The sequence below is a fragment of the Aethalodelphis obliquidens genome, unplaced genomic scaffold (genome assembly GCF_003676395.1).
Source record: "Aethalodelphis obliquidens isolate GAN/ISIS:26980383/991018 unplaced genomic scaffold, ASM367639v1 scaffold7, whole genome shotgun sequence".
NCBI classification, from domain to species: Eukaryota; Metazoa; Chordata; class Mammalia; order Artiodactyla; family Delphinidae; genus Aethalodelphis; species Aethalodelphis obliquidens.
The window spans coordinates 1,689,498-1,705,529 of record NW_020837951.1 but is presented as its reverse complement, the minus strand read 5'-3'; the positions used below and the strand labels follow the sequence as shown (position 1 = coordinate 1,705,529).

At 55.8% G+C, this 16,032-nt stretch overlaps 1 protein-coding gene and 1 pseudogene across 7 annotated transcripts in view; one reads left to right on the top strand and one right to left on the bottom strand.

The window, feature by feature from the left end:
- Positions 1–16,032, bottom strand: part of CAMSAP1 (calmodulin regulated spectrin associated protein 1) — a 55,857-nt gene that overhangs the window by 3,802 nt on the left and 36,023 nt on the right. For 6 of the 7 annotated variants that reach the window (XM_027104313.1, XM_027104310.1, XM_027104311.1 and 3 more), the window contains 11 exons: positions 11,373–11,512; positions 11,189–11,285; positions 9,551–9,707; positions 9,002–9,093; positions 8,376–8,460; positions 5,371–7,750; positions 4,330–4,466; positions 4,001–4,209; positions 3,629–3,731; positions 2,087–2,202; positions 1,517–1,635 (listed from right to left, as the gene is read on the bottom strand). In XM_027104313.1, the coding sequence (XP_026960114.1) occupies positions 1,517–1,635; positions 2,087–2,202; positions 3,629–3,731; positions 4,001–4,209; positions 4,330–4,466; positions 5,371–7,750; positions 8,376–8,460; positions 9,002–9,093; positions 9,551–9,707; positions 11,189–11,285; positions 11,373–11,512 (3,635 nt within the window). Of the gene's footprint in view, positions 1–1,516; positions 1,636–2,086; positions 2,203–2,993; positions 3,732–4,000; positions 4,210–4,329; positions 4,467–5,370; positions 7,751–8,375; positions 8,461–9,001; positions 9,094–9,550; positions 9,708–11,188; positions 11,286–11,372; positions 11,513–16,032 lie in introns of those variants that run through there. The other variant, XM_027104315.1, reaches the window with a different exon arrangement.
- LOC113620197 (uracil-DNA glycosylase pseudogene) lies at positions 14,528–15,065 on the top strand (annotated as a pseudogene).

Genomic DNA, 16,032 nt, shown 5'->3' with positions numbered 1-16,032 from the left:
TGATGTAAATCTACGTAGCCAGGAGCTAAAAAGATTCGTATGATGTAAAACAATGCCACTCTTCTCACTCTGTTTTTGTTTTAGAAAACTAATTTTTCACAAATAGATACTATTCTTTTCAGAATCTAACAGGCTTGTTGTTTTTTAAAATAAACAAATATATTTATAAAATTAAGAAGAAAAAGCAAAATTTAAAGCTGCAAGTATAATACTGATTTCAACGACATAAAAACCGTTCAAACGTGAACAGAACTAGAGACGCAAAGACACATCCAGGCCCCCGGGCCCCACCCTCCGCAGGCTCACCACGGCCCCGCCTCCACCCTCTCGCGCCCGTCCCTGCCGGCAGCCGCTCAGGAGGCCGTCCTCTGCCCACAGCTGCATTCACCCCCTCACCCAAGGCAAAGCCAGGTCCCCTTTGGCCCACAGAGGCCCGACTGGAGCTGCCTCGTGACCTCTGACCCCCAGCTCCCCGCTCCAGCCCCAACCAGGGGATCAGTCCCACCTGGAGCCCGTGCGCCTCCCTAGATCTGCGGGGCACCCTCCCCGCTCCAGGCCTCTGCTCAAATGACACCTTCGAGTAAGACCCACTGACCGACCAGCCTACTGACCACTGCAGCCACCCTCGGGCCCGCGTCCTGCTCCCCTTTCACTCTTTCCAGACCGCGGCCAGAATCAGCACCACCCACTTTTGTAAACAGGTTTTTGGGGACCGAGCCGCCCTCTGGTCAGTCTGTGGCTGTTCTCACGCTGTGACAGCACAGACGGGCAGACCCGCCGGCCTCCAGAGTTTCTCGTGCGACTGCTCTGTCGCGGGGCCGCCTCGTGCCTGGGACCGTCAGCTCCACAGCCAGGCCTTCGCGTCTGTCTGCTCCTGGACCAGCCCAGAGGCTGGAGCAGCTCGGTGACACGTGAGTGGAGAGGAGCCCCGCGCCCCGCACGCTGCCCCCAGCCGGAGCGTCAGTCAGGTCATGGCACGCAGTCCTGACCTGGACCCTCCTTCCACATCTTCTACCTGCTGAGGCCACCACCACTCACCGTTAGTGACCGAGGGCTGCCGCCCCCGGGGAGCAAACAAGTCAACCCAACGGGACAGAAACGACCAGCATTTTGCCCCGAACTCCCACTTCTCCAGCTCAGAGCTGGGGTCCCTCCTGTCTCCACCCGACACCACCTCTGACCCCCCCTGCAGACACCCTGCCCTCAACACCAAACTAACTCAAGAAATCTCACCCACTGCCCGTGCCGCACCCCAGAGGGCCTGCCCTGGACCCCCAGCCCTGACCCCAGTGCAGCCCCCTCCGTCTCGCTGGTCTGAATCCCGCTCTTCCGCAGAGCCGTCCCAACCGCGAGGGCCTGGGACACGAGTGTCCTGCGTGTCCTCACACACGAGTCACACACGTGCAGGACAGCAGCCTCACGTGTCAACGATCGGGATGCTCTCCGCTAGAAAGAACCCTCACTTATAAACACCCTTATCCTACATAAAAGACTGGGGGTGAAATGTGATACTTGCCTCTAATATCGAATTCTTGTGCGGTTCATTCACCTTTCCGGCCAGACAGCAATGGGATATGGCATTGTGAATAATCGGCTTGTTGGATTTGCTGCTAGGCTCCTTAAACAGCTTGGGACCTACGAAAAGCAGGCCAAGATTTGCAAAATTAATATTTACAGCACACACACACACACACACACACACACACACACACACAAGAAAGGCGACAATTCTGTAGAACCAAGCAGCGGGTAGGCTGAATTCGGGATGTTCGTAATTTTTTGAAAATGGGAAGAGCCACTTCAAATCTGTGACAGAATTCTAAGTTACAGATTTTAAATAAACTAAGGAAAAGACTAAAGTAAGTAATAATTTATTCCCTTTCCAATTTTGGTTTCTTTGATTAAAAAAAAAAAAGAAACCAAGAAACAGTAATTTTTAAAAGCCTAAGGTTCCAAAGTGCCCAGGACGCCACAGTGAGCCGTGGGCTGTGCAGACGTAAGGGCACGTCACCCACTGCGCCCGGGCCCCGCCCCCCCACCAGGCCGCGGCCGTGTGCCCGCGCCCCACAGAGAGCGAGGCCGTCACCTGTGTACTCGGCCACCGACGCAAGGGAGGACGCGGCGGACGCCGTCTCCCAGTCTCTGTCGGTGCTCCGGCTGGGGTTGCGGCTCAGGATGGGCAAGGCTTCCAGGGACTCGACTCTGCTGGGGAAGAGGACGGGGGCGGGGCTGGGAGGGCGGCGGGCACGCCTCCTCTCGCCCGCAACTGGCACCGGCTGGCGGGATCCTGCCCCGAAACGGACCAGGCTGCACCACCGGCACATGAAAGGCCATCGGCCGCGGCAGAAGGCTGGCGGCAACAGTGGGGAGCGCAGCCAGTGCGCTCCCTGCAGAATACGATGACAGACTCGGGGTAAGACACCAAGACCCCGCCCACCTCGGGCACCAGAATGACCTCATCAGGGAAGGTTCGCTCTCACGCTCAGCCCTGCTGGCGTGGGAACCAGAGGACCCGGTTTGGGCCATCTGCACCGCTGCCAGACAAGGGACGGGACCCCGGGAAGGAAGGTCGGGCAGAGGGCCGAGTCCAAAACCCCGGCAGGTCTCAAACGACTCTCCAATCCCTGGCAGGCCTGAGCCGCGTCCCTGCAGGTCCGTCTCCGCTGAGCGGGACACAGACGCTCATGCACGAGAGGCAGGTGTGGGCGCAGCCTGAATCCAACCCCGGTAACCGACCGCCTGGACAGAATTCCAACCAGAATCCAGAATCCCCGGGAGGTGTCCTCCACAAAGCCCCGGCGACAAGAAGCCACCAGACGTGCGGAGAGGATGAAGGACAGGAGGGGACCCTGCCTACCAGGAGGCCAAGCCCACCCGTGGAGGTGGCCGCTGAGGCCCGTGGGCAGACGTTCAGTGCCAGTGACAGGGTCCCCAGGCCTCCGCCCAGATTACTCCTTAATCACAAGGGGAAATTCTCCAGCACCCGTGGGAAAACAGCACCTTAACCCAAGTCAAAGTGACACACGCAACTGGCTGAGCTGAGAAAGACACGTCCTCCTCTCTGGGGTGTTCCCGCCAAACATGCACAGCCTGGACCTAATCCTGGGAAACCCACTGGGGGACGGGCAACAAAATAACTGGCCCGTACTCAGCAGAAGCGTCAAGGCCCGAGAGGACAAAGGAGGGCGAAGGCCTGTTCTGGACAGAAGGGACACGGTGACTCAGGGTGACCGTGGTCCCGCACGGGCCTGGGCTCTCAAGGACACTCTGCCAATCGGCCATGGCGGGCATGGACTGGGGACCTAATGGCAGTGCTGGTTTGATGACTGCGGTGACAGAAGCCAACGTCCTTGTTCGGAGAACGCGCGCTCCACAGCGTTTAAGGGTAAAGAGGATGCCACCAACCTACTCGTAAACGATTAAAACGAAAACGCGTGCAGGGCCGGGAGGACGAGGGGACAGAGGACAGAAATGTCGAAACGTTTCGCTAATCGGTGAGCCTCGGTGAAGGGCAGTTAGGTCCTGTGACATTACTGCCACGGCTCTGGACGTCTGAAACTGCACCAAAATCAGAGCGACAGAACCACTGCCCACATGGCGTCCCGCAGCACGGCCCCCGGCCCCTTACCGCTGGGAAGGCGTGCCCCCCGAATGCACGCTCTCGGGCTCTGTGGTCGCTGCAGAGGCCAAGGACAGGCTGGAGCCCGACTGGGCCCGGCTCAGGTCATCCGCTGCCAGAGACAAGACAAGACAAGCTTTCATGACACGCGTGTTTGGCCCGCCAGCCACTGACCTGTGCAGCAGGAGAAAGAGCCAGGGGCCCGATGCCAGCGGGACGCGGGGCCCCAGGCTGGGACCCTAACCCGCGCGCACGGCTCCCACCACCTGAGGACCCCGCGCTCAGTCCCAACCTTCCCTTCTGCAGCCCAGCCTCGCGGCTTCGGGAGAACTACAGTGGCTCAGGGCCGCGAAGGGGGAGGGCCCCGCGCCGCGCACTCACGTGGGGGGGTGCTCTTGGGTCCCAAATCGCTGCCGGGCTCCTCCCGATGCACGGACTTGGGCCGCGGCTTCCTGGGCCTGGACTTGGGTTTCCCCAGGCCCTGCTCCTCCAGAATCTGCTGCTGCTTCCGCCGCAGGTACTCCTGCTTGATGAGCTCCCGCCGCGCCTTCTCCTCCTCCTTGCGGATCCGATCTTCCTCCGCTTTACGCCTGCGGGAAGGAGCGGCCAGGACGCCCTGGTCACGCCAGCGCCGCGCCACGGGAGGGGACAACAGACACGGCAGCCACGCCGACCGCGTGCGGTGCCCGCCGGGCACCCGGGCCACCTACCGTGCCTCGTCTCTCCTGAGCTCGACCTCCACCTCCAGCTGCTGCCTCCGCATGCGGGCCTCCTCGGCTTTGCGCTGCTGCTTCAGAAGGAAGGCCGCCCGCTTCCTGGCGAGCTCGTCATCTGCCTTCTGTTCGTCCTGCAGGGCAGACGCCACCTACAGCGGGGCCGGGCACGACCCCTGAGGGTCCCCAGCACTGCCGCCCCCGGCCCTCCACGCACCCCAGGAACATGAAACGCTTCCTACTCCTCGTAACTGATGGGTGAGCGAGCGTCTCTCTATAGACATGCTAAAATACGAACGGGAGGCAAACCGCGCCCTTGGAGAAGCATTTAGTCTGCTGGCACTGAACTCCGTTCGCCTTAAAAACTGCACTTGTATCTCCACAACAGGAGCCAAAACCCAGACGGGTCATCTGTCTGTTCCCAATTTAAGAGCACAAACGTCAGGCAAAGGCCGTGCGTGTCTCCTGAGAAGACGGCCCTCACAGCTCCGTGGTGCGTCAGCCACCTCCGAAGCGCCAGGACAAAAGGAAACGCTATCAAGACAGAAGGGGACCTCACAACTCACTGCTGTCTCCTGAAGGAAACGCTACAAGAAAGGCACTGAGAGAAACAAAAACGTTTCCTGAAGTTTCTACGCCCGCCGGGACTCTAACGGGGTGAAGCAAACCTTGGCCCAAAGGCCAAGTGCAGCCCATGACCTGTTCTGCAGACTGCGAACTAAGAATGCTTTTTCACTCTTAAATGGTTGGAAAACCATCAAAAGAAAAACATTTCGTGACACACGAGAACAAGTCAGAACTCCCATTTCAGGGCCCAAGGTCAAGGTCTGCTGGCGCACGGCCAGGCTCCCGCAAGCAGGCGCTCCCAGCGGCTTAGGGCGAGTTGGGTCCTTGCGGAGACCACGCGGCCATGAAGCCGCATGCGTCTCTCCTCAGCCTCCACAGAAGAGGTTAGGTTCTCTGTGACGCCCTCACGACTAGGCCAGGGTGACGTGCCCGCCCGCCCGCCACGTGACACAGATGCCACCAGCGCTTTACCTTGAAGAAGAAGCCGACCCCCGGCTTCTGGTCGCCCTCGCTGGCGAGGTCCGCGGAGCTGTGGCGGCCTTCTGTCCCCCCGTCATCGTCGGGGGCCTTCAGGTCGGAGAGGTCCACCTCGATGAGGCTAGCCTTGCTCCTCGGGGGCCCGTCCAGGGCCGCGCCCCCCTTTCCTGGCCCGCTGAGGGTGGCGAGCCCCGCCCCCCTCATGCCGTCTTCCAGAGCCTCCCTGAAGCCCATCTGTTCCGAGGTGACGCTGGCATCCCTGGGGGAGGCCGAGACAAATGTCCGCTGGTTGTTCTCATCGTGGAGCCTGTAACCGGCGAAGCAGCACTCCTCGTGGGGGTCACTCCCAGGGTCGGCGACCCCGTCCCAGCCCGGGTCAGAGGGCGTCCGGGGGGAGAAGGACCGTAAGCGAGGGGCGGCCTCGACACCAGGTGTGAGGGCCTTGCCTCGGGAGGAACCCTGCGCTCGCTCCTTCGGCACCTTCAGCTCGGCCGGTCTTCCCGAACGGGAATTCCGACCCGGACCGAGCCGAGGGGCCTTGCGGTGGCCGGCCAGTGCCGTCGGAGAGAGCGGCTCGCCAAAGTGTATGGCCCCCTTGACCTTGGGGTCCTGGGAGCTGTTCCTGGGGCCCGGCGCGGGCAGCGTGGGGGACGCGAGCAGCAGCTGCTCCTGCTGCTGGGAGACCCTGAGGATGGCCTGCTGCAGCGTGCTGATGGTCTCGTTCAGCTTCTCAATGGACAGGTCGCACTCGCCCAGGTCCACGCCCACGTCCACGCCCTCGACGGCCTCCAGGAGCACCGCTGACAGCGCCTTGCTCCGCTCCAGCTCGGGGAGGGCGGCGGGGTCCTTGCGCTGATGCTGCTGGACCAGAGCCAGGTCCTCTCCGTCCAGGTCGGGGGGCCCCAGGAGGTCTCCCCTGCCCTCCTCCTTGCCAAGCAGGTCTCCCACCCGGGACACGCCATCGAGGTCGTCCCCGTTGTGCTGAGAGTGCCCTCCCGCTGAGGCCCCCGCTTTCAGTGGCCGAGGGGCGGCGTCGGCCCGGCCCCTCCTGACCACGTGCAGAAAGGCTGCCTTGCCCAGCTTCAGGCGCTGCCGCGCCGACAGCGCCTCCACCTTCTTCTTCTGCGCCTCGATGGCCCGGCGCTTCTCCTCCAGCTGCATGTGCAGCTGCACCAGCTCGGAGGCCAGCAGGTTGGCCTGGTCCCCGCCCTGCCAGCTCGGGCTCTGCTCGCCCCTCTGCTTCCACGTGGTCAGCGGGGCCGGGCAGCTCTCCGAGGCGTCGGGCGTGGTCTTCTGGGAGCTGCTCGTGCTCGACTTGGTCTCGCAGCTGTTGAGCCTGTGAAGCTTCTTCTCGGCAAAGCTGGTCATCTTCACGCTCCCGCCGGCCACGGAGCCGCTGCTGAGCTGGCTCAGACACGGGCTGGAGCGGCCGCTGGCGTCGTCCTTGCCCTCGTGCTCCTTCACTTTCAGGTCCTCCTGCAGCTTCGCCGATTCCTCCTCCCCAGCGTACCCGGCCCCCAGCACGGGGCAGTCCTCGCCGGCGAAGGCCTGCTCGGCCCCCTCCAGGTCTGTGATGTCTGAGTCGGAGTCCTGCCTCAGGATGGCCCAGGCCTCTGGGCCAAGGGCGCAGGGGCTCTGCGCACAGCTCGCGGACAGCCTGCCCTCCACGTCCTCGTCGGCTCTGCCCAGGTGAAGGAAGAAGCCGTCGGCTGGCAGTCCCCAAGACGGCAGGCTGGAAACGCCGCCGGCCGGAGGCCCGCCACGGGCGTCCCCCGCTGCCTGCGGCCCCGCCTCAGTGGGCGCGGGGCCGAAGCCCATGGGAAGCTCTGAACAGGAGATGGGGGTGAAAGTCCTATTCAAGTCTCGACTGACGTGACTGCCAGGCGCCTTCTTCCGCCCAGGAGGCTGGTGGCCCTCGCCGGACCTCCTGGACGTGAAGCCCCTCGGCCGCCCCTCTCCGCACTCATCCTCCTTGGTGACCGCCTGCTTCTCCTTGGCTGGCCTGAGCACGGCCGGCATCAGTGGCTCCAGGAAGAAACTGTCGGGCTGACTTTCTAAGGCATCCGCCAGCCTCTGGGGAGACCTGGCACCTGCCATCAGGCCGGGCTCGGCACCCTGGTGAGCCGCATCCGTCCTAACGATGGCCAGGAGCTCCTCACCCTCGTCCTCAATACTGACATTGTTCAGGAGGCTTCTTCCATCGGTCCTGAGGGCTGCGGGCTGGGGCTGGTTCTGCGGGGTCAGATGAATGACACTGGATGCCAAGCTGTCCTTGCTGATGGAGCGGGCCAGGCTGACGCTGTCGCCAGAGCCTGGGTCCACGTCGCAGCTCGCAGCGTGATGGAGAGCAAAGGGCGCTGGCTGAGACGCAGGCCTGCAACGTGGGGAAAGAAGCCATTGCACACGCCACGTCCCCACGAGAGGCTACGCAAGCTCGTGAGTGACGAGAACGCGAGTTAAGAAGAGAGAATCCAAATCTTACACACGGGAGACTTAAACAAACCCTCTCCCGGGCAAAAGAAAACCAGAGAGCCTTTCAGTCCAGCAACTCTCAGACACTCTGGCCCAGCTCCCCTTAAAGATGCTGGGGACCCCAAAGAGGTTTTATTTATTCATCAATATTTGTCACTTCAGAAATTCAAGCTGAGATCCTTTTAAAATGATTAAAAATTCCCGTGAGAAATCTATCACATGAGCAGTGGCCATATTTTCTAAAACAGACCAGTGCAGAGTGTGAACAGTGGGATCGTTCACATTCTTGCAGATGTGACATCTGGCTGCATGCTCGTGTCTGATCTGATTCAACCTGCTGTGATCCCACACCTGGCGAGGCCCTGAGAATGGGAAACGTAGTGACATCCCAGCGTTGTTACGGATATAATTCTGACCTCCAAGGGACTCCGTGGGCCCCAGGGGCCCTTGCACCACATCTGGGGCACTGCTCTGTCAGACTAACGAACATGTCAAGTAGAAAGGTATTTGAAACGCGGGTAGGTCACCTGTTTTTTTTTTCTGTCCACGCTACTGATGCCCCTCGAGGCTGACCGTCGACTCGGGTTAAGGAATTAGATCGGTGTCGCTGGTCTGCAGTTGGAGGAAACAGTTTATGTTCAGCATTAAGTAACTGATTTTATATGATTTGAAATTCTGTCACTATAATAACCATTTCTCAAGGAAATGCACCATAACTCAGTACACCAAAACTGCTAAGGAAAGCAAGCAACCACAATACAAACATTTTTCGTAGTTTCGATAACAGGCAGTGTGTAATTCAACCGTGATCAGGGTCATGAAAATAATCAGTTAATTACACGTCGATATCAATTAAATGACCTCAACGCCCATTGAGATAACGAGCGGATGTCAACGTATAAGCTCTTGCCGCAAAAGACAACAGTAATTTTCTGTGTGCTCCGTGTGATTCATTATGTCTCAGTAACACTTTCACTGTAACGACTATGAATTCTAAGGTACGTCAATAAAGATCAAAACAAGCTCTGCCACAGTTTTCTCAACTAACATTACTACGCCACGATGAGTCTATGTATTTTGAGAGCCATGATATTAAGGAATTCCAGCGAGAGGGATGGGAAACAGCCGGCAAAGGGGAGACGGCGCTCCTTACCAGCAGGGTCCTCTCCTTGCATTGTCTTTTGCTGTTTCTGTCTCAGTGGCAACAACGGATGCGATGGGCTAAAGGCAGAGGCCCCTTTCCCCCTAAATAGAGAAAGGATGGGAGAGAAAAATTACTACCTCACCAATCTTCAAGTTCAAAAACAAAGGCGTAAGAAGCTATGGAGACCATCATGAATCCACACCAACCTGTAAGAAGTTCACAGATTCCTTGGGAAAATTAATTATTATAAAAATGAACCAAAAATGTGCCAAGGACTTCAAACTTGGAATAAACATCCAAACTGCAGCTAGGGGACGTACTGACCTCTGGTTACGGCCTGTAATACAACAGGTTTCAAGTTTTCACAGTAAATTCAAGTTCGCATTAAGGCTACCCTGCTCGCCTCCGGGGGAGCAGGGGCCACAGGAGGCCCTCTCACTACCTACTCCGCACAGGCCTGCCATCCCCCCTGAGAAAAGGTAATCCCCACGGGAACTGTAAACCAGCAGGAAGAGGGAGGCCGGGTGGCGGCTCTGTCCCGAGAACAGACAGACTTACAAGAGCTCAGGCTCTTCGAGGTGCAGGTGGTGCAGCTGCGTGGGGGGCTGCGGATCGGCTGGGCTCGCGGCCGCGGGGCTGCCCAGGAAGCTGCGCTTGGTGGCGTTGGAGATGGGAACAGGAGGCCGAGCGCTTCGCGGGTGCGATACTGATTTAGCTGCAGGAACAATTTTATAGAAATAGTTATTGACACTTACAACACTAGCAAGAAGACTCTAAAAATAAATCCGTTTTTATAAGCACTAAAGACCCAACTTTTTTTTACCTGAAACCAAAACTTCTCCAAAAAAATAAAATGGTTTCAAGGTCAACAAGTGTATTCTGTAATGAATACGACAGATATTATACCAAAATGAGTACTAAGGTCAAAAGACCAACACAGAGTAGAAGAGCGAGCACCGGGACTGGAGGCTGCGTCTGGACAACTAACAAGCGGCCTCGTCGCCGGGGCCCTGGGGGTGCAGCCGCCAGGACGCCTTGCCGGCCAAACCCTCAAGGCGGCAGCTGCCTCAGCTGCAGAAAGACCTGGTCTTCTGAGCCCAGCCTGTGACTGAGCACCTCAGTGGTCACTTCAGCTCAGGCCCCCGTGGGCTCAGGTGAGGAGATCAGGCCCGGCCCGAAGCTCCCGTCTGAACAGGGACCCCATCTCTGAGGCTGCTCCCCAGAAGGCTGGCCCAAGACAGTGCCAGGGACAGTCCCGGCAGCAGGAACCAGACTCCAGAGCCAGACCGCTCACTGCCCAGGGGTCTTACATGAGGGGCAGGGGAGCACGCCTTGGCCACTGCCCCGAGCCCTGGCCGTCTGCTCTGCCGACGTGGCAGGGGGGTATCTGTGTGCCACTTCTGTTTTAATCCCCGATAAGGCTGAGCATCCTTTCATAATGTTATTAGGCACCCGGAGTCCTGCTTTCACGAAGCACCTGTTCGAGTCTTTTGCTCTTTTTATTGGTTTGTCTTTTTCTTCTTTTGATATGTTCTGGACACTGTGTATCTGCTGTAGGTATATGACAAGGATCTTCTACCCCTGGTAGCTACTTGATTTCCTTTTTTTTTTTACTCTTTTCATTTTTTAATGAAAAAAAGGTCTACATTTTAATGTGGCCAATTATCAATCTTTGCCTCTGTGGCTAAGATTTTTATATTCTTTGTAAGAAATCCCAAGGACATGAAAACATTCTCGCGTATCATCTTCTTAAAGTTTTGGAGATTCTCAAGGCTGGCAGATCGTTTTACTCTGTGGTAAAACAGATCTTTTTCTGCCTTGTTTTAGGGGCAAAAAAGTCAAAGCTGTGGAGGGTGAGGATTGGCATCACGGACTAGAGCACTTCCTGCCCGAGGTCCGTCAGAATCACCTGGAACCTTCTCTCCAACGTCTCCTGCTCGCCCTTGGATCCTGACGCCAGGATCCAGGACGGACGAGGACGACCCCCAGCTCACAGTCTGGAGGAGCTCTGTGCGTGACCACCACGGCGCACCAGACAGGGGCCCAGACGGTGACAGCGCTCTGTCCTCCCCAAAGAAACCACTTAAACACCACTGTCGTACAAAAACCAGGAACCAGTTAAGCGCACCTTCTGAGTGCTGCGCCACGACTCCCTTAGAGGAAACAGCCGTCACTTACGGAAAGTCTGTCACTCACCATCTTTCAGTTCCTGAACATCCCTGGGCTGAACGAAGTCTGGTTTGACATTCTCAAACCACCAGAAGAGCTCGGCAATGAAAACCATAACGTTTGGCTAAAAGGAAAATGAGAAATCAAGGACACAGTGAGGAGCTTATTCACACAGGGCTTTAAAAATGTGTTTTTAATAAGTCATTATTACCTTCAACACTAAGGGAGCATACAGCATATCTTCTAGAGTGAGATAAAAGCACTTGTTCAGATACTCATTTGAGAATTCTCTCAGAAGCCGAATATTATACAGGCTGTCCGCCATCGACGTCACCTCTTTCAAGCATATATCTAACAGATAAAAAGAAAACTGCAATTTATTAGAAAGACATTCTGCTTCATAAGTGTGTGTGCGCACATACGTGTGTGTGTGTGTGTACACATACATACAGTTTTCTACTGAAAAACAATTAAAATAAAGGTAGAAGTGATATTTAAAAAGGTAATAACATTAACAGATTTAAACATCACAACAAGTATTATAAATAATGTTAAACATAGAAAGAAAACACTCAGGAAAAAGACAGGAGAAATCTCCAGGACCTGAATTTAATTGTTAACATCTAAAAAGTACACAATAATTACCTAAACTTTTAAGACTGGGCTTCCAATAGGAATGGTAACAATCACCTTTCAGTTTATAAAGGACCTGGCGGCATAGGCCACTTAACATTTAACCAAGCTCCTTTCGAGGGAGGTTATCTCCGTGGTTGGGGGAGGGGAGCATAAAACAGGAAGTGTTAGGCTTATCCACAGGGAAGCACAGGAACACTGCTAATCACAAAACTCAGGAGCTGTGCAGAGCACAAGTCCTCCTCTGCTGCCTGTCTGCACCTGTAGCAGGACAACTGCCCATTTTACGCTGCTCTGCAGGATGCCAGCCCCTCACCCAGAGAATTGCAGCGCAGACACCCACGCTGGGCGCTGAGCAGGCTCCGTGGGGGGAGGTGGGCCTGCCCTCAGACAGGAACCACTAGAACACCTAGATACCACTCCAGACTGAACTGGAGGTAGCTATACTGATGACTTAGCTTTGCCTGTAAATAAATAAACAGGACTGAGAAACACCACTTATTTTAAAATAACTTTACTCCTAAGAAGAAATCATTTTCAGCGATTTAGAAATCTCACGCGCACACGGATTCACAGCAACCGGGATCTACGTATGAATTCTGTCCTGTGCGGCGACGCCCCAGCACTATGAATTCTCAAGAGAAAACTTCTATAAGTTGAGTAACTGTGCACATTTATATTGCTAAGAAATGTTTCTTTTTTAAAATTCAGATTATGAAACATTACAAATGTAAAGAACAGACTCCCGTGTGCTCTCAACCCAGACGGGACAAACATTAACATCACACCTTCTCCGACCCAGGTCTTACTTTCTTTCAGTAACAGAGCATCACAAGAGGTGAAGCCCGCCTCCCCCCAAGGCAACCCCTCTCCTCAAGCCCGTGACCTGGCTCGTGTGGGTGTCTTTACCACGTATGGTCTCTGCCCATAAATCACATCGACAGTGCGCTGCCGACCTGGCTGTCTTCAATTTACATTCATGACAACAAACCGCCTGTCACGTTGCAGCCTGTTGTCTTCCCCAAACTCAGAACTACGTTTCCAAATAGTTCTCCGCTGCTGTGGGCAGATTTCAGTCACCCATTTTAACAGCGATTTAGGATTCCACAATTTTCACTAGTACGTAAAATGCCAGAAAAACCAAACTTGCACGCCGTCTGCGCTGGCGACCCTCCCAGAAGGGGCTGCAAGCTGTGCTGCCCACACCTGACCATCGCCTGGCCACGTCCCACCCCGCCGTACCCCCGGGCCTCTCAGCCGGGCCACCCCGCTGGGCCCGCTCTGCCTTCCTGCAGTGGTGCACGCCCTGCTGCTGCGGGCTCGCCCTGACCTCCTCCTCTGGGGAAAACCTGTTCTTGTTTTGCCTCTGGGCTGTTCATCCTTTTCCCACTGATTTGTGGGAATTCGTTTTGTATTACGGTTACAGAACAGCTGTGTGACGATCCTTTGTCCCTTTACATTTGCTGCAAACACCTTTTCACGGGTACGGCTTTTCCCACTTAGCTTTGTCTGTGATGTTCCTCTGTCGCCACAGTGAATCTTAATATGGTTAAACACAGGAATCTTTTCTATTACTTGGCTATTTTGTAAGTTAAATAATCCATCCCAACACCAATGTCATAAAAATATTTTCCTCTATTTTCTTTCCGAAGTTTTAAAATTCTGCTTTTCCGGTTTGTGTCTTTCATCCACGGAAGAGCGTCTGGCTCCTGTGGGTGGAGTCTCACTGCATCTCCCCCAGCAGATGGCGCTGTGCCCCACATTCTGCGCTGGCCAGTCCCCCTTGCCCAGCCGTGGGCCACGCCAGGCACTGGGGTCCCACAGAGAGTCACTGTTCGGACCTCTCTGCATGGCTCCCCTGCACTTAGCGGATGTAAAGTTAAACAAAACTTGGTCTTTGCAGAGCAAGTACCCCATGTTCCTCTTCTTCAAAATCACAACTTGTCTGAAATCTGGGACAAAGCAAGAGAACAATGAATGTCGTGGATCATAATCCGCTGAGTAAAGTAAGAATCCACGAGGCCATCTTGATACAAATCACCACGCAGATAAATAACGACAGAGGAGAGGAGAGCAGCCCTCTGCACAGGAGTGCTGACCCACCAGAGAACAAGCAGCAGAGCTAGAAACTCCCGACAGATGCCAATGCTGGGGTGAAAGCGCGACGAGAGACCAAAGCCACTCCCCGATCACTAGTCGGTCATAAAGCAAAGAGCGGCGATCTCAGAGGAGGAAGCCAACGCACGCCACCTGAACCCAGGGACCATCCCTGCGGCATCATTCCTGCTGGAAACCCAGGCCCTGACGGCCACCAGGAGGGTACGCCAGGCAAAGCCAAACAGGGGACAGTCAGCCAACTAAGCGACCTGCATGCCTGGAAAACGTCAAGGGCAAGAAGGGCTGAGAAAGGCTGGGACTCAGCTCCAGGTACAGGGAAGCAGAGATGGGACCCGCAACAGGGTGGTGATGCTGGGCCAGAGCCTGGATTGGACAGAAGAAAACAACACCAAGGGCGTCCCTGGTGGCGCAGTGGTTAGGACTCCACGCTCCCAATGCAGGGGCCCAGGTTCAATCCCTGGTCAGGGAACTAGATCCCACACACATGCCGCAACTAAGAATTCACAGGCCACAACTAAGGAGCCCGCCTGCCGCAACTAAGAGCCGGCACAACCAAATAAAAATAAATAAATGAATGATAATAAATAAATATAAAAAACAAAGAAAGAAAGAAGACCACAGCAAGCCCCACACCAAGTCTTCACACGGACCCAAACCTGCGACCTGAGACATGTGAAGGCCGCCACCCTGGGACAAGATCCATGGCGTGGACCCCATCAAGCCCACGGGTTCTGCTTCAGTGTCAGAGACCTGGCCCAGACCTGGCCCAGACCCGCGCAGTCCGGGAAACACTTATACAGAGCTGTCTGCAGACACGACGGTTTTGTTCATCCTGGTCACGGAGGTTTACCTAGATGGGCCAGCGAGGTGCTCTCCAGCTCACTGCTGCCCTCACCGCCCAGCACATCAGGCCAGTTCTCACACAGGCTGGGAGCACCTCACCGGCACCGTTGCATCCTGGCTCAATCCAACTGCGAGAGGCCTTGTCTCTGGCTCTGGGGCTCCTACGTTCAGGAGAAAGGCAGTGCCACAGGCCGCGCATCCCTCCCCGCTGTCGGTGCACAGAGGGCTCCTTGGGTGCAGACATTTCTCTCAAATCAACGCGCTGCTGCCCAAGGCCAGCGAAGGGCCCGTCAACTGGAAGGATCTGTGACCGTGACCCCGGGAGAGGTCCTCTGAGCAGTTTTCTAGAAGTTGCTATCCAAGTATCCGTCAGTGACAAAGTCAAATTGAAAACATACTTTCCCTGCGAATTCTTTTTTAATACTTAATCTATCTATTTATTTATTTGGTTGTGCTGGGTCTATCTATCTGTCTATTTGGTTGTGCTGGGTCTATCTGTCTGTCTATCTGTTTGGTTGTGCTGGGTCTATCTGTCTGTCTATCTGTTTGGTTGTGCTGGGTCTATCTGTCTGTCTATCTGTTTGGTTGTGCTAGGTCTATCTGTCTATCTATCTATTTGGTTGTGCTGGGTCTATCTGTCTATCTATCTATTTGGTTGTGCTGGGTCTGTCTGTCTGTCTGTCTATCTGGTTGTGCTGGGTCTGTCTGTCTATCTGGTTGTGCTGGGTCTGTCTGTCTGTCTATCTGGTTGTGCTGGGTCTGTCTGTCTGTCTGTCTATCTGGTTGTGCTGGGTCTGTCTGTCTGTCTATCTGGTTGTGCTGGGTCTGTCTGTCTGTCTGTCTGTCTATTTGGGTCTCAGTTGCAGCAGGCGGGCTCCTTGGTTGCGGCCCGTGTGTTCCTTAGTTGCGGCTCGCCAGCTCTTTAGTTGTGGCATGCGAACTCTTAGTTGAGCTATGCGTGCGGGATCTAGTTCCCTGACCAGGGATCGAACCCGGGCCCCCTGCACTGGCAGCGTGGAGTCTTAACCACTGTGCCACCAGGGAAGTCCCCTCCCTGGTAATTCTTAAGCACGCTGCACAAGGGAACACAGTGTCCACGGAGCAGCCATGAGTCATGCTGCCAGGAGCGGCCAGATAGTGGCAAAGCTCCCCTGAGCCCTCGGCCTGGAGGACGCCGCCCATGGCTCCACGTTCCTGGCAGGGAGATGAGGTCAAACACGCTGGACTCTCCTCCTCTTCATTACTACTTTTATGGGTAAAGCAGGGAGACCAGCACT